This window comes from Lycorma delicatula, chromosome 2, assembly GCF_047948215.1.
Source record: "Lycorma delicatula isolate Av1 chromosome 2, ASM4794821v1, whole genome shotgun sequence".
Lineage (NCBI taxonomy): Eukaryota > Metazoa > Arthropoda > Insecta > Hemiptera > Fulgoridae > Lycorma > Lycorma delicatula.
The window spans coordinates 149257409-149280259 of NC_134456.1; the positions used below are offsets into that span (position 1 = coordinate 149257409).

The 22851-nt window shown below is 29.8% G+C and overlaps 1 protein-coding gene across 7 annotated transcripts in view; it reads left to right on the forward strand.

Moving 5' to 3' along the window:
• Nucleotides 1-22851, forward strand: part of LOC142319313 (proton channel OtopLc-like) — a 422996-nt gene that overhangs the window by 379824 nt on the left and 20321 nt on the right. For 6 of the 7 annotated variants that reach the window (XM_075356452.1, XM_075356451.1, XM_075356448.1 and 3 more), the window contains 3 exons: nucleotides 614-774; nucleotides 8090-8282; nucleotides 14777-15076. In XM_075356452.1, the coding sequence (XP_075212567.1) occupies nucleotides 614-774; nucleotides 8090-8282; nucleotides 14777-15076 (654 nt within the window). The remainder of the gene's footprint in view (nucleotides 1-613; nucleotides 775-8089; nucleotides 8283-14776; nucleotides 15077-22851) is intronic. The other variant, XM_075356455.1, reaches the window with a different exon arrangement.

Consider the following 22851-nt stretch of genomic DNA (forward strand, 5'->3'; position numbering starts at 1 on the left):
GATAAAGGAAACCCAGAATTGAATTTGCAATACTCTTGAAATAACACTTCAGCAAAATGAGGGAGAGAGTTTTCTGCCTATAAGATATGATCAGATCAATCATTAAGTGTACCTTTTATACTTATTTTCTTCAGTTTTTGTCAAAGCAGTTCAAAATTCACGCAGTTAAAAATTTTATTATAGGATATAAAGTAGCCTAGAGATATTTTTTACCTGATTCCATTGAATTGATAGTGTATTTTCCATGTAAGTTAATAATAATACATTGTTTACACATTCCACTTTTCTGAACCGACGTTGAAAAATGTATTTACTAATCATTTCTGACTGATCTGTAACCAACCATTTTTTAATTACATATACCTTTTTGTAGCTCTAAGCACTTAATGAATACTTTAGCTTTTAGGGGGACTTCTATTTTAGGTTTTCTAATTTAAAAGAAAATGGACATTCTTTGTTGACTTCAATGAACAAAAAAATTAGTTAATTATATATATATATATATATATATATATATAAAGCAAACTAATTATGAAGAATAAAAAAAAATAATATTTTATAGTAAAAAATAATCAGTTGTTAAAAAAAAAATAAATTAAAAATATTTGTGCAGCTTTTGGATTGGCTACAATGATCTATAATGGACTTGAATTTGGAGCTTTTTTTGAGATACCATTTTCTTCACACTGTTATCAAGTATTACGTGGTGTTAATCCAGTACTTCAGATGGTTTTCACTTTTATGCAGATGTATTTTATATTCATGAACTCTCGGGTATGTACTACTTAATATTTCTTCTTTAATCAAAATTTTTATTTTTAGTAATTCATTCTATAGTTTTATTGATATAGATTCGGAAATATAGTGTGTCTGGGGGGGGGGGGAGATGAGATAGCTAATTTTTACATTGGTGATTTATGCTAGACTGTAATTATGAATAAATTCAGTTTAAGTAACAATGATTTTGCATATATCTGGAGAAAATGATTGTAATTTATACCACAAAAAACTTATTATTTATTAGAAAATAATGAAACCAAAAGGTATAGAATTGCTGTATTTTCATGCTACTACACAATTATATGTTTAAGAAATGATGTTTCTTAGAAATCATTTGTTGTCTAGCATTTTTTTTCTTAACATTCTATTGTAATTATTGTAACTTAATAGGTTTAAAAATCTGTAAGTGCACTATTCCTCTTGCTGTTACTATATCCTTGCCAATTCTTGAGCCCTATTGTCTGAGGAAGAAGTTGCGGGAATATAAGTACTTTGACTCATACTATTGTTAATGGTTTATTGTGTCTTACTTTATTGTGCCACTGAAAATATTTATCAGTGCATAATATTTATTATTTTGTTGTTATTTGAAACATGTGGTAATGTATTGATCTGTGCATTAATGCTCCATGTATTACTATTTATTGTCTTTTTGAAAAAGTAACAGAAGTAATTCATTCTGTATTACTTTGGTTATTAAAAAGTATGATGAAGAATTGAGAAAAGGGGAACATATCTATTCTGTTAAAAGGGTTATAGAGAAGGAAGCAAATTATTTTGGAGTTTTCATATTGCAGATTGAGAGGATCCACTGAGATAATAACAATTTAGAAATTTGCCCTTACTAATACTTAAATAGTCCAGGAAAAGGGATTTAAGTTTATATTTTTCAAGTGTATTAAACAGTCTAAATTTAAATTTTAGAATGTTTTGTGTTTTATTCTTAATACACAGAAATTTTAAAAACTATAAGAAATGAATTAAAGTTCTTAAGTCAAGACAAAACTATAATTAGGCAGAAATAATATGATGGCATATAGTAGTCTAAAGATTTTTTAATAGTAAATCAGAGTCTTTCAATTTCCAGTAGTGTTAAGTTCATGACACCACACATTTCTCATCGGGTTGAAGAACTAGTGCTGGAATAGTATCATACCAGGTTCTCTGAAAGGTTATTTATTTTCTAGAAAAATAAATATTGTAATTTTTATGACGGGATTTGAAAACATTTGTTACCCAAAATCCCAAAATTTGTTTTCAAACAACATAATTTTGAATAGTTTCAGTGAATATTGTGGTCTGTTGATGTTGAAAATATTTTCAAAGTTATCAGTTATCATTCAGTGAAAAAGTTGTGATGTAATTTTTAAAATGCTTCTTATATCTCCTGCTGACTTGAAGCAGTATATATAATGTGTTGTTTCTTAGTACAAAAATACACGTAATTTCTTGCTTTATATTATTTATTTCAGTCTTTCTTATAATTGTAATGGATATGAAGTTCCTAAGGTACATCTCAACCCCGTAGGGGGAAGACCTTGTGACATTACTGGTTGCCACACCATTCCCTCCATTCCAAACCCCTGAGGGGCTTTACTAGAGGTCATCTTTAGACCCTCTAACTGATTACATCTCACAGTCATTAGCCAGGCCTCGTTCGGGATGCCACCAATGTGGCATCAATAAATACATATCAAATTTCGCCTTCATGTAGGCCTCAAACGGACATTTTCACATCCAACCAAACATGATTCCCTCAAATTAACTAAGCGAAACTGCGGAAGCGTGAACCCTGCGTCTAGTACAGATTTGACAACACCGTTTGTGACTGTGAGTGCCTCAGAAAACAAATGAGTTTAAAGTTATTAATCAGTGCTACAATCATACCAATCAAAATTGTGTTTTACGCAACATAGAAATTCAGACCTACTCCTAAATAAGCTGACCAGTTTAGGTCGCCTAACAAGGGGAACGCACCTCATTCCGGTCCGCGCAGGAGCCAGGGTAGGGGTCAGGGGCCAGGGTGGGGATGCAGGGACAAACCCTGCATCCCCACCCATGATGTGACCCACGGTCACATCATGGTGTCTCGCGTGGGATTACAGTCATGATCAGGACTGCCACCAGCAGAGGGAGGCCATGCCCCCGATCGCATGGGCTACCATACCCTGGCAGCGCAGCCACCCCACCAGCGGGAGCCCCAAATCGAATCACAAACAATACCAATATAACCGTGGCACGATGCCAATGCGCCTACCTCCAACCAAGCCAATGCCTAAGTCTGAACCTTAACCACCCAGGATCCAACCACGATCGAGTACCTTGATAAAACTCCCTCTGCAGACCTACACATCGCAAGGGTGCGAAGAAAACCAGCCACTACAGATCATTCCTCGCGGATCATCCAGTTGGTACGGAGATCAGAAAGGAATGTATTCTCTCAAGTTCCCTAATAGTTTGTGAACGTTCGACCTCATATCGGGGACAGACGTAGAGGACGTGGCCCAATGTATCATCAGTCCCACAATCCAGGCATTGACTCGAATCCACCAAACGAAACCTAGCCAAACTCACCCGAAAGACACCATGCCAGAAGAGAAACTGTGATATACCCATTAGGGGAGACCCATCTAATCGCACCTAAATTAGACACTGTAGGAAATATATCAAGCGTGTAGCGACCTTTGGGGGATTCGTCCCACCTGATTTGCCAAGACACAAGGCCCCGGTCTTCAATCTCTCCTGCTTTTGTTCTGACGTCAATAGGTTATTTACCTTGGAAATGTAGCGTTCCTTATGCTCATTAGCCAAGATATCTAGTGGTTTGACTCCGGCTATAACACAGACTGCCTCCCACGAGACTGTTCTGTAACCAACTATAACAGCCAGCAAGAGGAGTCGCTGGGCCTGCAGCCAAATGTCCGCGCAATACCTAAAATCCATGCGGATTTTAGCTTAATAACTTCGCTGACACCTTTGTATAGGATACGCATGGTACGGTAATTCAACCCCCAATCGGAATGAATGACCCTACGGATTCTGTAAAAAGCATCAGCGGCCTTTTTTGCTACATACTGTAGATGTTCCTTGAACTGAAAATTCTGATCTAGGATAACATGCAGGTATTTTTGAGTCATAGTGTACCGAATGGGGAGACCAGCCATCCGAACCCAGATTCATCGGGAAGCAGCCAATCGGCCCTTAAACAACATCATTGTGGTTTTCTCTGGGCTGAAAATCATCTTATGTTGAAGACTCTACAGTCAGAGTGTCTCACATCACCAGCAGCTCAGAATTCTACCTCGTTACGTAAATCCCCTTCAATCAGTAACAGCGCGTTGTCAGCATAAGCGACAACATGACAACCTTAAACACAACATCGAATCGTATTCTATGATCCAAAGAAGGGGACTCGGAACACTGTCCTGAGGGCATCCTTTAGTTAAGGTCTTACGAATTACGAACCTCCGAGCCACCATCACGCAGAAACGATCCGATGGCTGAAATAACTTGAGAGCACTTCTAGTTCATTTCGTGTACACTTACGCTTCTGCATCTGAAACAGTGCAGAGAGCCACCATAAGTTGTTAAATGCCTCGGATATGTCCAGAAAAATCCCTAATACATATTTGCATGGACTAGAGGAAGCTATATTCATCACCTTAGTATGGCATCCTCAGTCCTCTTGCCCAGTGAGAAACCGTACTATACTAGTTGTACATTAGTAAATGATCAGTGGCCAATCTAACATTAATATGCAAATATAGGACCTTCTCAAAAACCTTATCAATGATGGGCAAGAGAGTTAGTGGCCAGTAAGAAGAACTAACAGTAGAATCTTTGTCGCCAGCTTTGAACAACAACACCAAGTCTCCATACTTCCAACGTGCCAGAAAGTGGCCGGTGAAGAGCAACCTGTTGTATATTCTAGTTAGCGGACTAAGGACCACTGAAAGCGATTGGATGAGAACTCCACTGTGATACAATCATATTCGGGGGCCTTGTGCCATGCCATGCTACAAATCACCTGGCGCACCAGTGATCTCAGAAGATTATATGTTAGTCTCGAAAATCGCGACTTCCCACCTGACACGCCGGTGGTATGAAACCTCACTCACCGTAGTGTCATCCAGGATCAAATCATTCTGCAAAATATTAAGGACATGGTCCTTATCAATTACCACAGCCTCACGGGTTGACAAAGCTGACAGGAGGACATCTTTTTCCTGAGGTACAAACAATACCATTCAAACTTACTTTTTAAGGAATAATGATATTCAGTATACAAGTCCCTGATTATGGACATAGTATAGTCCTGAAAATCATGTGTATTTCATTGGGATTGGCCTGCTGATATGCTACCATATATTTGACTGTGAGAAAAATAATAAACCACTTTCAAGCATGTCATGAGATGCTTATTATACTTGAGTAAGGCTGTGTCAATTACAGGAATAAATTCTGCATCATGTCAGGTTGAATACAACTATTATGATTGTGACCAAACATACATACACATTCTTGATATTTTTTAGTGTCAGTTAAGATTTGATTTGTATTTTATTTGTAGTATTGTATCCTTACTACCAAATTATTATTTCCATTTTTTCCCATAGCATTCTATTTTTGTCTATATTTTAATGTATATCATATTTTATTGGTTTTTTTTTTTGGTTATAAATTTACTATTTTTTTTAATTTAGTAATTTTTTTTAAGTAATCAATTGTATAGTGTTTCTATTATGAATTAAATAAAAAAAATGCTTTAAGAATTTTCATCTTAAAATGTAAAAAAAATGTACGAGTTATTAAAATGTATTTGTGTCAAAAGCTAATACCAACAAATTAGTAAAAAATACATTTCACTTTTATTAAATGTGAATACATAGTGTCCCAGGTGTTGGCCAAACTTACAGGACTGATTCAAATTATTAAAAAAAAACAAAATTTATTGTGAACAAATGCTGTGTCTCACATCTGATTCTCCGATTGTCATCACTTTTTGATGTTAGTGGTCTTCCAGAGAGTGGATTATCTGCAATTGTTTCCAAGCCATCTGAAAATGCTTCAAACCACCTAAAAACGTTGGCTCATGACAGAGCATCATCTCCATATGCCCTTTTCAAGTTTGATAAGGTTTCAGTAGAAGTTCTCACTGAGTTTAACACAAAACTTGATTGCACAGTGTTGTTCATAATTAGTATTACTCACTTTTTTAACGCACAACAAAAACTCGTTTCACGAAAAGTTTGTTTACATCTCATGTGGCAATAATAGACTAAAAATATTAACACCTAATATAAATCAGCTGTTCATATAACCATATGTTTACTAGTAACTTTACAGTGTTGCCACTTTAGCTGCCAAAAAAAAAAACTAGTCTCATTACTTTACTTGCAGAACTCTTATTTTAGAGAATTAATTTTTCAGAAATTAATTCAGAGGAACATCAAAAGCCAGTATTAAGTGATAATATGATATGGCTTATATCATAAGCCAATATAAATGAAAAGTTGAAAGTACAATTTTTTTTAGTTTATAACCTTTGAAATTTGAAAGAAATTATGAAAGTGATTTTCAGTACCTTCTTCTGCAATTACTTTCAGGAAAAAAAATTAGGTCAAGCAGAACTCGCTATAAAAAATGGTTTCAGACATACAGGGGCTAAAATTTTTAACAAATAAAGAAATTATACAAAAATTCTTGTTTAATGTTATACTTATTTTATCAGATTTCCCAATACTAGAACCACAAAAATTCTGAGAGCATTCTTTAAACATATTCTATAAACACTATATAATGAAAAAATTGTTTCAATTATAACTTTTTTTTACCAATAGGACTGAAAATATTAAATAGAAGAGAAGCACATTTCATTGCTCTTCATAGATAGATTTAACACTGCTAATTGAGTGGATAGAATTCTCCTATTAATGATAATAGTAATATTTCTGGTCACCACAAAGTTCTAATGGGGTGATGAAATTGATTTTATTCATAACAAAATCAAAGTGTTTGCTCTGAAGGGCCTCAATAAAATGCTAAGTTTAACACTATTATTAAATATTTATCATGCTTACATATATATTCTCATATAAAATTAATTGTCATCTCTTAGGGCTCTGGAAAAATCAAAATGAGTTATTAAGATATAAAAATGCACTGTTAGAACATTATTTGGGCCAATAGGTATGAATTCAGTAGACCTACGTTAAAAAATTAAACATATTAACTTACTCTTAAGAAATAACAATATCCGTCTTTACCAAACCAGACAATGGAACTGTTTTCCTGAAAGCCAATCAGAGACTTGATACAGTACGACTGGCGATTAACTGTCAGAATGATTGCAAAAAAATTGAATTTGAACCATACCACAGTCCATCAAATTTTGACAAATGAATTGGACATGAAAAAAATTTGTGCAAAATTGGCCCCAAAAATCCTGAACAGAAAAACAACAGGGTGGAAGTGTGCCGTGATCTTAATAGGGCGAATTGAAACATTCTTATTTTCTAAAAAAATGTTATTACTGATGATGAATGTTGGATATTTAAGTACGACCCAGAAACAAAATGCCAGAGCAAGGAGTGGCACACTTCAAACTCACCACATCCCAAGAAAGCAAAAAAGAGCAAATCAAAACCATGATTTGTTTCTTCGATAGTAATGACATTGTCCCATAAGGAGTTTTTGCGTACAGGACAGACTGTAAATCAATATGATTACTGAAAAATGTTTGAAAGACTGCGGAAGAGAGTTGCCTGCATGAGACCAGCCATGAAAGACAACTGGATGCTGCATCATGACAATGCACCTTGTCACACTGCACTCTCAATTAGTGAGTTTTTGGCAAAGAAAAACATTCCTGTAGTTCAACATCCTTATTTACCTGATTTGATTCCTGTAACTTTTTCCTGTTCCTGACTTTAAAAAAAATACCTCAAAGCACACCATTTTGGAACAGTAGGAAACATTAAAAAAATGTAACTGACCATCTAAAGGATATTCCGGTTTCTGAGTTTCAACACTGTTGTGAAGAGTGGGAAAACCATTTGAAGTGTTGTACAGCTTCTCAAGGGAACTATTTTGAAGGTGATAGAGGCAATGTGTAATTGAATTGTAAATAAAAGATTTTTCTGAGCAAGTCTCATTACTTTATTTACAGACCTCGTATGCATAAATGAAGTCAAAAATGTAATATGTATTTCTAATTAATTCATTTTTAAAATCTCTGAGGATTGGCCTAATATACAATAAATTGAAAATATATCTGCTAGTAATAATAATTTTTTTTTCTATTTTCCAGTTGAATATTCATAGATTCAAGGTCATTGCAAGATTTGGTTTGATGCACATTGTAGCAACCAATTTATGTGTTTGGATTCGTACGCTTGTTTTTGAAAGCTTAAAGGAAATAACTGGTTACTTACAAAAGCGAAATGAAACACTACCTACTAGCTCGATTGTGAAAAATCTTAATCGTGAATATTCTTTACTTGGTGAGTTTATTATTCATTTTTAATTAATATAAAAATTATACTGCATTACTAATAGTTAGTATAAGAAGCAGATATTAATCATTTTCTTCCATGAAATGTATTAATGTTGTTAATACTTTTATTATTTTGTAATTATTCATTTATTAATCAACAAATCTAATAATAATAATAGTAATAAAGTGTTCTTCATATAAGTTCTAGGACTTTATTATTAAATAAATTGAAAAGTAACAGTAATAAAAAATAGATTTCTTAACCCACTTGTCAACTAATCTTGGGTAGTACTAACACACTGGTATTTCATTATTTTAACATCTATGTTTTTATACAATTAAGGTTTTGTAAAATTACTCAGCTTGATAAGGAAATTATGAATTATTACAAAATAATACCATGATTTACTCATTGGTTTAGTATAATTAACAAAAACATTTTGTTTTTAATGTCTAGGTTTGATTAGAATTTGCACATCATTAAAAAAAAGAAAAATGTTTTTGTTTTGTTGCTTCAGGTTTTTTTTAATCTATTTGTGTAAAATTAGTATGTAAAAATTAAAATAAAGAATGGTTGGTGAAAACAATATTGTTATGAATAAAGAATTATAATTATGTTTGTATAAAAACTGAATTACATGTAATCATTGATAATGGGTGTAGTTTTTCTACTACAGCTTAGAAATTGATGTATGCAGTTCATGAATTATGCTTCTTTTTGTAAAAGATATTTTTATTAGGATATGCATGGTCAGTAAAAATGTTTCTTTATATCATGGTTCCATACAGAATATTTTACTTCTGTAACCTTTTATTGTGTAAAGACTATTTCAAGTTAAAATCATGATAGCGATATAAAAACTAAATGAAATTGCAAAAAAAAAAACTAAAGCCTATTGTAGGTTGAAACCATGGAACTTCTCTTTCTGAATATGAAATTTGTTCACTTTCATGTGAGGCTCTCTCTTTTTTCTGTTTAGCCTCCGGTAACTACCGTTTAGATAATACTTCACAGGATGAATGAGGATGATATGTATGAGTGTAAATGAAGTATAGTCTTGTACATTCTCAGTTCGACCATTCCTGAAATGTGTGGTTAATTGAAACCCAACCACCAAAGAACACCGGTATCCATGATCTAGTATTCAAATTTCATGTGAGGCTGCTGAATAAGTCATTCTATCTTTCTCTTTCATAAATTTTATCTCCAGGGATATGAATTCTTTCAAATTCTTCATGTACTCATGCTTTTGTCTACTCTTTCCTTTGTTCCTTCTACCTTTTTTTATTAACCACTATTTTACATAGTTCTCCTATGTTCTCATGATGAGGTAAAACCTCAACCAACTTCTTTAATATTTATCCTACTTTTGTAATGGTTCTTCATTAAATCATTCTCGAATTTAAGCCTCTATAATTAATCCAATTTGGTTGGAATAGTCTAGTCTACTGATCCAATTGTTCTAACCAAATTGTTTATTGTACAGGTTTGTTGTTCAACTGAATTAGTTGACCCTAAATGAGAGCATAGCTAGGAACAAACCATTCAACTTATCCAGCTTTAGGATACCTCAACCATTTCTTCTTATTATTGGATAAAGCTTATGGCTTATCAAACCATCTGACCAACCAATTTCAAGCAATGTTGAAATATCAGAGTATTCATGTAATTTTGTGAAATTTAAAAAAAGTGTTTATTTTTAAATGTTTCAATTTTAATTTTTTAATATTAAAATTTATTAATTAGTTTTTTTTAATAAATCATCACAGTATACTAAATAATTCACTGAAACACTTGCTGTCAATTCTTAGAATTGTTCTAAAATTGCTTCCGTTTAACCAAGTAATAGATATGTTTAATTGAATTTCTTTCAATTTAATCAGCTTTTTCCCCCCAGAGTGTTTATTTCTTCTTTGATATTGAAGTTCTAAAATTGCTTCCGTTTAACCAAGTAATAGATATGTTTAATTGAATTTCTTTCAATTTAATCAGCTTTTTCCCCAGAGTGTTTATTTCTTCTTTGATATTGAAGTTCTAAAATTGCTTCCGTTTAACCAAGTAATAGATATGTTTAATTGAATTTCTTTCAATTTAATCAGCTTTTTCCCCAGAGCGTTTATTTCTTCTTTGATATTGAAGTAAAAGTCATTGATCCAATTCCAATCTGTTAGATTTTAGACAGAGTAGAAGGCATGGCAAATGTTCACAAACAAAACAAAATAACAACTGACAAATAGTATCAAAAATATTTTAGTGTGTAAACTGCTTATCCAGTCTGTCATGATCAACTAGTTGGTTAGTTGAACCAACTGAATTGGGCAGTCAGTGAGTAGCTTCGCCTCCAATCTGTCAGGACACAACATATTGGTTTATTGGCCAAAATAAGTTGGATAACAATCGAGTAAACAAACAAGTTGAATAATCATAAAAATTGGTCTCTTATTCTTCTTAGTTACACCCAACATTCTTCACGTACACTCTCATCTGTTGCATCCGTAACCTTTTTTTATTTGCAAGCTTCTGCTCCATATTTTAATGATGGCCTTACAACTGGTTTATAGCACTTACTCATAATTATAGCATTAATTCTTCTCCGACATAATACTCTGATATTTTCCTCAAGCTAATCCAATCTGACTGCACCATATGATTCATTTCTGTTTCAAAATTCATTTGAATCCAAATTATATCAAGACATCTGAATCCTTTGCACTGTCTTCAGTTTTTCTTTCTGTGTTTTTCTTTCAGTTGTATCACAATAATCAAGTATTCTATTTCCATCCAATTAACTTTCTTAACCATCCAATTAAAGAGCAAAGCTCCCCTATTGTCGTTAACAAGTATAGCATAACAATGTTAAGATACCATTAATGTAATTGTTAAAATGTGTATTTCTCATAATAAGAGAAGAAATAAGGTTGTTGATTTGGTCCTGAAACTTCGTGAAATGAGAAATGTAGTTTCTCATTTGTAAATAGATATTCCATTAAAGTGTTTCTGAACTATATTTTCACTATGGTGTTCATTAGACTAACAGAATACAGTTAGTTGAAGATTATTTATATTTAACCCGAATTTATCAGAATTCAAAATAGCAAAAAAAAAAACAACAAATAAGTATGTGCTCCCATCCTCATACTGAACTTAATTGAATGTAACTGTATATAGTCGTTGTCATATATATATATAATAATTGTTATATATATATATATATATATAATTTATTTATTTTCTTGTATACTGTTTATATTTTAGTTCTTGGTTACTAAAATCAGTGCCCAAAAATTAGTTATTTAACTGAACCTTACTGTTAAGAAATTTTAAAGTAAATACTCGGACAAATTTTGGAGTTTTATATCAATATTATAAAAGATAAAGTTTTTTTCTAAGAAATCATTTTTTATTTTTATTTATTTATTTATTACTTAACAGAGCATTGTATATTTTACTAAATTTAATAAATCATCAGAAATTGAAAAATATAAATTTAGAAGTTTATTGCTATAGAGTCCATTAAATTTTGTTTGAAAAACATAATAATTATGTTTTAAAAATGACAATGTGTTATTTGTTATATTCTTGAATTTGAATTGATTTTTTAACATTCATTATTAATATTAGATATTAATATGTAAAAAATAATTTTTGTCTTTGATATTTGTTATGCAGATTTTAAGATACATTTATTTATTATTATTTTTTTTTAATTTGAATGCATTTATTTTCTTTATTGATAATTAAATTTATAAAACTATGCACCAGTTTAGTTGTAACTATTTAAAATATTATATACATTTTACTGGCATTTGGAGTACTCTTCATTTTTATTTGTGTAATTTATTTGCTGTTTGTTTTTTTCTTTTTTAATAATCACATTTGTTTTAATATCTTTATGATTCTATCACACCTTTACTTTTAAAGTTGTAACTAAATTATTTTTCTTCATTAAATTTGTAACAATAGCCTGTTGTTAATACAAAATATTTTCTATTCTTTGCTATTCCAAGCATGTAATTTTTAATTTAGCTGTTGTGTAAGAAAATGATTCTATCATAAACTTAATTCTAAGTTTGTTATTTATTATTATCTTTTATTTTACCAGGTATTTAATTTTTAAATAAGTTTCACCGGAAAAAATTTGTTCTTCAAATGTTTTATAGATGTTTCAAATTTCAGTAGTTTTTGATTTTGAAAAAATCTTGATTTTAATTGTTCTCATAAGGTTGAAAGAGACAGAATAATTACATAGTGTCCCAGGACAATAATAGTGACAATACCTAGTATCCCAGGAAGTGTTTTACAAATTTAAGGGACTAATTAAGGAGATCAAAATAAGCAAAATAATTTATTTGAACAAATACCCTTTCAATTCTAAAACTGGTTTATTCATTAGAGGGGATCATGAAACATGAACATCTTTAAAAACCATTCATGTAAGAATGAATATATATGTTGACCTAATTTTTTACTTGATATCTCCAAACTGGATTGACCCATTTGAATGAAATTTGGTACAATTATTTCTATATAAGGGGCAATGATACTATTTATTTTTGATCATAATTGGGCAAGGTGAAAGAGAGCTATGGGCCTTATGAGTTTTATATCTCAAACTCTTACTCAAAGGGTCGGTAAATTTTTTACATCTTCCTTTGAAGTAGCTAACTTTCTGATGCTTTTTGATAATACTCAAATTCTTATAAAGGGGTGGAAGTAAAAAGGTTATTTCTTTTTTGGTGTTTCTGGATCCAAAGTCACATACTTGTGCTAATTTGATGATTTCATTGCATTAATATGTCACTTTGGTTGTTTAGAAAATTTCATGTAAAAGGAAGAATAATTATACTACGTGATATTTTGAGATTACATTAATTGATTTGTAATGAAACTATGTAGAATGACTTCTGAATATGAGTCACTGATGTCATTCAATTTTTGTTAAAATTTGTCAATGAGATATTACAGTAACACGGGTTGTGAATTCTTAAAAATTTTACTCAGAGAGAAGAATAATTTTTTTATTCTTGTATTACATCTTAGCTGAGATTGTTATGCAATTGTTTGTCAGGTTTTATTTTTTGGTGCTAAAAATGCAAAACATAATTTCACCAAATATATAATTACATGAATGTTATATAATCTAATCAGTAGTAAATAAATTATCTAAAAAAAGAAAACTGGAATCCTGAGATTTTATTGAAACAAAATATTATAAGTAATAGTATCTTTTTTATTATTATTATTATATAAACATAGCATAAATAGGATGGACCAGTATCACTCTTTAGTTTTCATTGTTAAATATTTTTCCCTACTTAAAGAGAATCCTAGTAAGAGCGCATCTGCTAAGGCGTATTTTTCAGGAATAGATTCTTATATTATGAATTCATCTTTGTAGTAATAGTTAACACAGTTATGAAAATGAATAAACAGCATATTTGTTTTATTTATTTATGCCCAATTACAATAACATCTTTTATAATGATGTAGTTGGTATTCTAATGATAAACATTGTTATAATAATTATTTGTAAATTATTGTATATAATATTTTATAAAACTGTGTGTATGAATGAATATATTCCTACTGTTTTATTTGTGCATTTCATCTCTTTGATAAATTGTTATTATAAAGTAACTTCTTATTTGTTCTATGATTTTAATTTGCCTATTTTAATTGTGTTATTGTTTTGCTTGCATGTTTGTCGCATTTTTACATCTTAGTTTATTTTACATGCACTATTTGTAATATATAAGTTGAAATAAATGTACTATGATATCATCTAATTTATTTATTTTTCTTGTTAGAAATTGATTGATTCTACACAATCTGCAATTTTTTATTAGTTATTATATTTATTGTTTTGTTTTTTTTTTACATATGATTTTTAAAAAAAAACTAATTTTAGTTCAAATAAAATTTTGTAAATCTTTTTAAAATTTTAATTACTGTAAATTATTATCTAAGATGCTTCATACATTACCTTAGATGCTTCATCTTATGATCTAAGATTTTTCTTTTTTTAATACATTAGTTTTGTTTATTTATAATTTCTTATTCTTCTGTTCATATATATTTGGCTTGTGTAAAAATTAAATATTTCTTCACTATGTGATGATTTTTTTTTCTAATGTATATTGATTGTAATATGTTGGTGCTTACAATTATTCTTTAAATTTCATTAATAGGTGGTTTGTAGAAAAGATATACTATCTAGTAATGTTAGTGAATTTTCTTGTAACAGTATTTACTGCACTAAACAAAGAAAAATATTGTTAACAAAAAAATAAAAAGTGAAAAAATTATGTGATATTGTCAATTAATTAATACAAATAAAACACATTTAATTTTTCATTAACGTCCACTTGGCACACACAAAGAGACATTAAGAACATAGCAGAATTGTTTAAAATTGGAGCTTGTTATTGCATGCTGCATGTATAAGGGTTTAGGGCAGGGTATACTGCTGCTCATAGTACAGTAAGTTATCTCCGCTGCAGAGAGCATGCGGGTGAATGCAGTGTCCACATCTACAAGAATGCCTCATACTACAGCATCCAGTCCAGTTACGACAGTAGCTCATTTGTTAAGAACTACAGCAAGAGCCACTGCAGCCACTACAAGACGTATCATCAAAGAAACAACGACTGCTGCCACTTCGACTATTTTTCCCACAACTCCTTCAACTACCACAACCATTCCCACCACAACTTCAACAACTACCTCTACAACCTCAACTACCACTACTACCACTCCAAGGTCAATTCCATTCTTTAATGTCGAGAACAATTTCTCTAAGTGTAAGTATTAATATGAAAAAATATGTTTTATTATTTGTATGGAATATTCATCAAAATAAGTTAGTTATTAACTTATAGTTAACATGAAATTTAAATTATGAAATTTTATTTTTAATAAAGGCTTAGAGCTTTTTTAAAATTTTAAAATTTCATTTAATCTAATGTATTTTATTTTTGCTCTGCATCATGTACCCTTTACCCTAGTTAACTACTTTAAAACATTAGTGTTTGTCTTCTGTCTGAAGGATGTTTGATAAGTCTGTGCAAAAATAAAAAAAACATAATTTTTCAGAAAAAGCCTTTTTTATCTCAGCATAATCCAATGATGCTCGATCACGATGATATATTTTGATTCCATTCTTGCTTAACTCCTTTACTCCATCATTTTGCATAAATTTCTTTCCAATAAACCATTCTTCATATTTGGAATTAGATAATAGTCTAAAGGTGCTAATTCTGGCAAGTAGAAGAGATGAGGAAGCATTTTGTAATGTAATTCAATTTTGCTACCACAATCACAGAAGAATGAACCAATGTATTGTGTTTTTTTAAAAAAAGAACCTTCTTTCTCTTTAAATGTGGTTATTTTTTCATTATTTTCTCATTTAGATGATTCAGCAAAGATGCATGATATTTCTCGTTATCACTTTGCTCTTTAACAGAAAGTCAATGAAGATTTTGCTATGAGCATTTCAAAGACAAAGAATATAATATTCTACTGATAAAACAATTCTCACCTCTTTGAAGGATGTCTGACTGGAACTCACTATTTTGATTGTTCCTTGGCTTCTTGTCAATAGTGATGTATATAAATTTCATTGATTTATGAAACAGCACAAAAATTTCTCTTGATTACGTTGAAACAGGCCCAAACTATGCTTAGAAATGTTTACTCATTCAAACTTTTGATCGACTGTGAGCAAATACATCATCCATCTTGCAGATAATATATTTTCATATGTAAATATTTGTTTAAATGTGATGCATCCATTCATTTGATATACCTATTGTCTCCATGATCTCATATGCTTTCAATATTCTACCCTTCATCATCATATTGTGGTTTTTTTTTTTAAATATTCTCTGGAGTTGCAACGTCAGACTGCCCATTCTAAGACTAAACCATTCAGACTATAACCACTCTGAGAATAAACAAATCTCTTCTAAACTATTTTAATTAATGGGGCTGACTCCCCATATTTATCCAACTGTGCTTTAGTTTCCTGCCCAGTTTTGCATGTAAAAAAGTAGTTTGACACAACAAATTCTCTTTCATTCATTTTTAACAAATCACAACTTTATTGACTCTAATGATTGCTATCAAAGAATTATGATTGTATTTTAATAAAAGGTGTTGTGTGCTTCTGGCAAACATACAAGAAACTAAAAATGACTATAAATTAACAATATAAACAAGCATCATCTCTTGACTTTTCTTGGACTTATTAATCACTCTTCTTATCAATATTATAAAAATGTTAATTTGTCTGTACCTTTTACCTATCTATTGCATTTTTGGGCATTTGGAATATTTTTAAAGTTAGAGGTAAATTTTTGTTAGTGGGTGTTTTTAAACTGTTATTGTTGTTTGCTATGGTATAATTGAAAAAAAAAAACATTATCAAGATTATTTTTTCCATAAATCTCTAGATTGATTTCTTCTTCTAATCTATTTTTTGATGTTCATTAATTTTTTAATCTCAAAATATTTATTACAAACATCATTTTTCAATTCAATTATACTATTTTTACCTTTCTATGTGTCTATTTCTGATTAAGATTTATTAATCCTAGATGCTGTGCAATTAAGTAATTTAGTTTTCTTTCTCTTTGTGATGTTGCTATTAAATTTTCCATTTAGTCTTAAAATATTTTCAATAGTATTAAAATAATTTATATTGTTTTATTTTAATTTCTTATACCATATTTGGAATTTTTGTCAATTGTTTGTCAGTTCATAATATTCTAAAATGCTACTTTCTAAATAGACATTTAAAAAATAGGCCTTCTTATTACTGAATTTTACTTCCCAGCAGTAATATTTACACCACTTAAATTACATTAGTTTTATGAAAAATATCAACGAAGTGTGGATTGTATAAAACAGATTTTATATTTTCAGTTTTGTCAGTAAAAAATAGTTATTTTACGTGAGACTCCTTTATTTATTATTTTTTAAAAAAAGTATATACTTAAACTAAAATAAATAAAACATTATATATATATATATAAAGTGTGTGTGTGTGTGTGTGTGTGTGTGTGTGTGTGTGTGTGTGTGTGTGTGTGTGCGCGCACATGTGTGTTTAATATTATTTTATTTTTTCCAATATCCAAAGGCATAAAATAATTATTGTAACTATTAGTAATAGAAGACACTTTTGTCACGCTAAATATGAGTATATTTATTAATTATTAAACTTACAATAACTATAAAATTTAAAAATTAGATTTTAAAAGGACTGTAAACAAAGTAATGAAACTGCTAGAGTAATGCATGATGTGGCAGTGCTGCAAGGCCACCCTTCACATTATGTATAGTTAAGCATCTCATGGACCTTTAATATGAGTTCAACATGGTAGTACCAAAAGTGTTTTTTTTGTGTTATGGAATTGGTAGAGTCCAATTTGAGAAATTATGTAAGATAAAGTCTTGTGTTAAATTTGAGGAAGTAGCCTCTCAAATGTTTGAAAAAATTTTTTTAAATCGATGGAAAACATGTTTTAATTGAGTTGAAAAGAGTTCAAATGATAAAAAACATTTTTGAGGGCCATGAATCCTTTAAAAATGAACTCCAAAAACATCAAACAAATTAATGTTTATCTGCTTTTTTAATGAGTAGAGGTCTGTCAATAAGAAATTTGCCCCTCAAGGAAAAACAGTTAATCAGTTTACTATCGTGAAGTTCTTAAAATGCTATGAAATATTGTTGCTCATGTATGGCTGTGCATTGCATTATGACAAATTTCACATCATATGGCAATATCTGTGAATGAATTTAACTAAAAAGAGCATTCGTGACTATATATAATAGTGACAGTGACTATACATAACTATATATTTTATTCCTTTTTTTTTAATTGTTTAATAAACTAAAGTCAGTAATTTATAAATATATTTATATTTAGCAAAATTTTCTTTTCTTATTAACATGTTATAATTATTATTTTTTACCTTTGGATATTTATAAAAATTAAAATATAAATGATATTAAATATGTTATGAAATCTTTATTTTGTTTTAAATATATACTTTTATGAAAAATTGAAAAAAGTATGTATATATCTAAAATCTAATATATAAATCATATATTGGACGTCATATATGGGTTTTGTCTTCGTTTAAAAAATAAATATTAAAGTTTATTAATATTCTCAAAATTTTTCATTACTGTTACTAAATAGTAAATAAATCTAAAAAAAATACAGCAAATTTAAATTTGCCATGAATTTTTTTTTAAATCTACAAAGATTGAGTAAAAGATAATATATAGTTTGACTGTTTTTTTTATACATATGAAATAAGTGAACCTGGGCAATGATGATTGCCTGTTCATTCAGTGAACCATATATTGATGATTGTCATAATGTTCAACAGTGAAAATTCTACAGATTTATTGAATCAAATCTGTTTCTGTATTTTTCTTTCATCTTAATATTTATTAAAACTACTCTGATCAAGGTTTTTTTTATATATTTTCCCTTGATTTTGATATTTTATTCTAAGTCTTGGTCAGGATGTCATAGTAGTATAGCAAAGTTTCATCACCTGTTTGTAATATTGTTCTCATAGGGAGATTTACCATTTTCTAGTTTTTTCAGCATTTCACAGCACCGTGAAAACTGATGTGCCATCTGATCATCGGTCAACTTATGACCCCTGATGTATACAAAGCTTTCTAACTTGAAAGTGATCTCGCAGAGTAGCATGAATTAATGCTGATGCACTAATGCCTGAGGACATTCTGTTTGATGGTTTTGGATGCCTGTCTATCTCAAGCTTTTTTCTTATTGCAGTAATGTTTCCCTCAGTCACAGACAAAGACAGTCCACCCCCTGACCTTGGAGCGTTCTCAAGGCAAAAATCTCCTCTTCCAAACTCTTGGTGTCATCAAAATATTGTTTTATGATAAGACATTCCTCTTCAACCAATTAAGTCATTTCCTCTAAACACTGATCAACTTTTAGCCCAGAGCAAAATTATAACACAAAATTGTCCAGTATTTAGTTTTCAACCATGACACCACTATCTTTCTTTCTAACACAAATACAACTAAAAAGCAAATGGCACTGAGACAGTGGCTAGAGCAGCTATAGTGCAGGAGTAATATTTTTATTTAGTCATGAAGTTTAGCTGTAGATTCTTTGTAAACAATAACTTAATGTAATTTTATCATCCTTAAACGCTCTAATATTTAAATAATTAGTCATTTATTAAGATTATTGCATTTCAAGAATTTGCATTCATTATGATCTAATGTTTTTGTCATTATATTTTATGACCTACTTGATGAAACAATATTTATATTATGATTTTTTTTAACCCTCCTGTTGCCAACCTTTTCAAGACCTTTATTTTACCAAGCAGGGTATCTTGACTACCTCAATACAGTTTTGTGATTTTGTGTAATATTTGTTTTTAGATTTTGTTATTTTCAATGAATAACTTTATTTAGTATTGAAATACAGTTTTTCAAATTATTAAAAGTATTTAAACTGAACATAGATGCAAAGTACTATGTGTTTTTATCATTCAAAAGAGAAATTCAATATTGGACACCTGTAAAATTAAAAATATATACATTTTGGCTGTCATTGCAGTAAACTAGTACTTGGCCTCAAAATAACAAATAACATTTTTGAACTGTTCATTCAGGTACAATTTTGCACAAAATGCACTTCACAATAACAGTTTCTTCTCTGTGTATGTTACAAACAGGTTTCTTGCACATTACACAACAGAATCTTGTTTTACGATCTTCATTCCTCTTGCAATCTTGACATCGCTGTGGTGCTGGTAACTTGGAACTTTGGGATTGGATCATTGCTGTTGGAATTTCAATACCACATGCTTTCAGTGCATCTTGTACATTCTTATGAAGACCGTTGATATTTCTAACTCTTTCCTCCATGTTACCTTTGCCGAGTCCAAATGCCAGCTTAGTCATGAAGAGTTTCCATCGGCTTTGATTATTCTCCTGCCACTCAGGAAATCTTTGTGTGTACATAATATATGCATTCAGTGCTGCAATATCTACCATCTCCATGAAAAATCTTAGTGGCCACCGCCTGATTCCTCTAATTCAGCTGTATTTTCTTGTCATTTTGTCTCCATTATCTACGGCACTTTTAGTTTTGTTGTAATGGAGTATTATTTCAGGTTTGTATTCACTTTCTTCACCACTCACTTGCCTCTCATGATGCTGAGTAGAGAGTAAGATTACTGACTTGCCCCTTTTTGGTACATAGGAAACTACAGTCAAGTCATTTGTGAAAGCAAACATTGAAGAATGAACTTCTTTCTTTCTGTCAGGCAAAAATTGTTATTTGAGCTAAACAAGGGGTGTATGGTAAAACACAACACTGGAAAAATTAAACATCAAAGATGAATGAAAGAAATATTTTGTAAAACCTTCATTTTTGACAAATAAGAAAAGACATTTCATACCAAGCGAGGTAGTCTCACAACCCCACCAATATATTCCATCAATAATAACTATAAAAACAAAAAAAATGTGTTAGTCATGAGTGTGAATACAATTCCAATCATTTTAGGACAAAGTCATGAAACCACAAGTATGCATCTCTTCAGATAAAATTATTAGAGGGAAAAAATCAACACCTGGGGTAGCCAGAATACCCCGCTTGGTAATGCAAGGGTTACATTATATATATACATATACTACAACCGGAATTTACAGTATTAAAATAAAAAATAATATTGTTATTCTTAATAGAGAATATTTTAAAAAGGATTCACACAATCTAAGCATGTATTTTCTGTGTTTATGTTATATGATCCAGTTTTGTATATTCTTCACCAAGTTTGAACATGTTAGTTATGTGTTCTTTACCCATACGTTTCCTATTTTTTGTGATAATTATCTTCTCTTATTTATATAAAAACTTCTGTTATAATCTAAAACTTTGTGTGTGTGTGTGTGTGTGTGTTTATGTGTGTGTGTATATATATATATATATATATATACACATGTTTATTTCATCTAATTAAATACAAGTTAAATAATAATACTTAATATTTAACTTACTAAATAATACTTAATGGAATGCTTAACTAACATGAGTCTATAAAAAATTAACAAAAACATTAACTTTAAAACTTACAGATAATTTTGTTAAATTTCACTGTACTTTTTTATTAACCTATAGTTATAATTGCAGGATTAATCTAATACATATAACTCATTCTATAACTAAAATTATCAGCTTTTTAAATTTTTTCTGCTTATTGAGGCTCACTTTCCAAAGTTTTTGTTAAGTATAACAGTTTATAAATGAAGTTTACTGATAAGTTTTATAATGACCCATTAAAAGTATATTCATCCTATGAAAACCAGCAAGGATAGGCTTCATGCACAGTCAAAACAGATCACAGATCCTACTTAGAATTTAGTTTAAGATGGTGCAGCTTTTTATTTTATATAAAGTTCTAATAACAATATTTTTAAAATACTCTTTAAAAATCTTATTTAAAATAGCCTTCCAATTACTAGCTTAAAAAATAACCATGAACAATTTTTATTGATTAATATTTATTTTAATCGTCAAATTATTTGTTTCTGTATCCCTGAAAAAAGGGATTATATATATTATTTACTTTTAAAAAAGTAAATAGAAATTATGTGAAAGATTTTACAAGCGTAAAGTAATGTTTCCAAATATTTTTTAATAGCCATAATAATTATTATAAATGTACTGTTCGTCAAAAGTTTGCAAATCTTTTTAAATATTTAATATAAAAAGTTTGGAAAGAATTTTTTTTAACCCTTACATTAATTAAGAAATACTTATACTTAATTAAGTTATAAGTATAAGCATCATAAAGTTTAAACCAAAACCAATTATGCCATTCGTCTGAAAGGTACTTCTGGAAAGTAATTTCTAGTTGATGACCTTCCTTTACTGTAATGGACAGAGGCACTTCTATAATCATGAATATACATGTTCTTGATTAGTTGCTGTCAGCCTTCCTTCTGTTCATTAATTTATTAATAAGTAAAGATTTGATTTTTTTTAAATCCCAGTAAAAAAAACTATTTTAGAAAAGCTGATGTGATAGGCCAAGAAATATCACTAATTGTGAAAATTACAGTTTTTAAAAGTTTTCAAATGCCTAATATTCATATATATTCATCTAACTGGAACTATGGTGATTATTCTCAAAAAAACTTTGCAAATGAAGGCTAAAAATATCTTATAATTCATATTTCGTCCGTTCAGTAATAAATGTTTGTTTGTTTGCAGAATTGGCAAAGCTGAGTTCAGATGAAAGTGTGTTTTATTAAACAGTCAGAGTATTTTTCAATAAAATGTTCATTCTAATATATTTTTTAAAGAGATTTTTTATGAAAATTAATTCTGTCTTTCATATCAACTAGTTTTTATTTCTGAATTGTTTAAATTTTGTTAAGCTTGAAAATTTTAATTTTTAAACAATCTTTCTTCCATTATTTAACAACATGAATAATCTTATTTTTGTTGTTTGGTTCTCATATTTTTACTCTATCTATTAAACTTTTTTGTGTAAATTGTAAAAC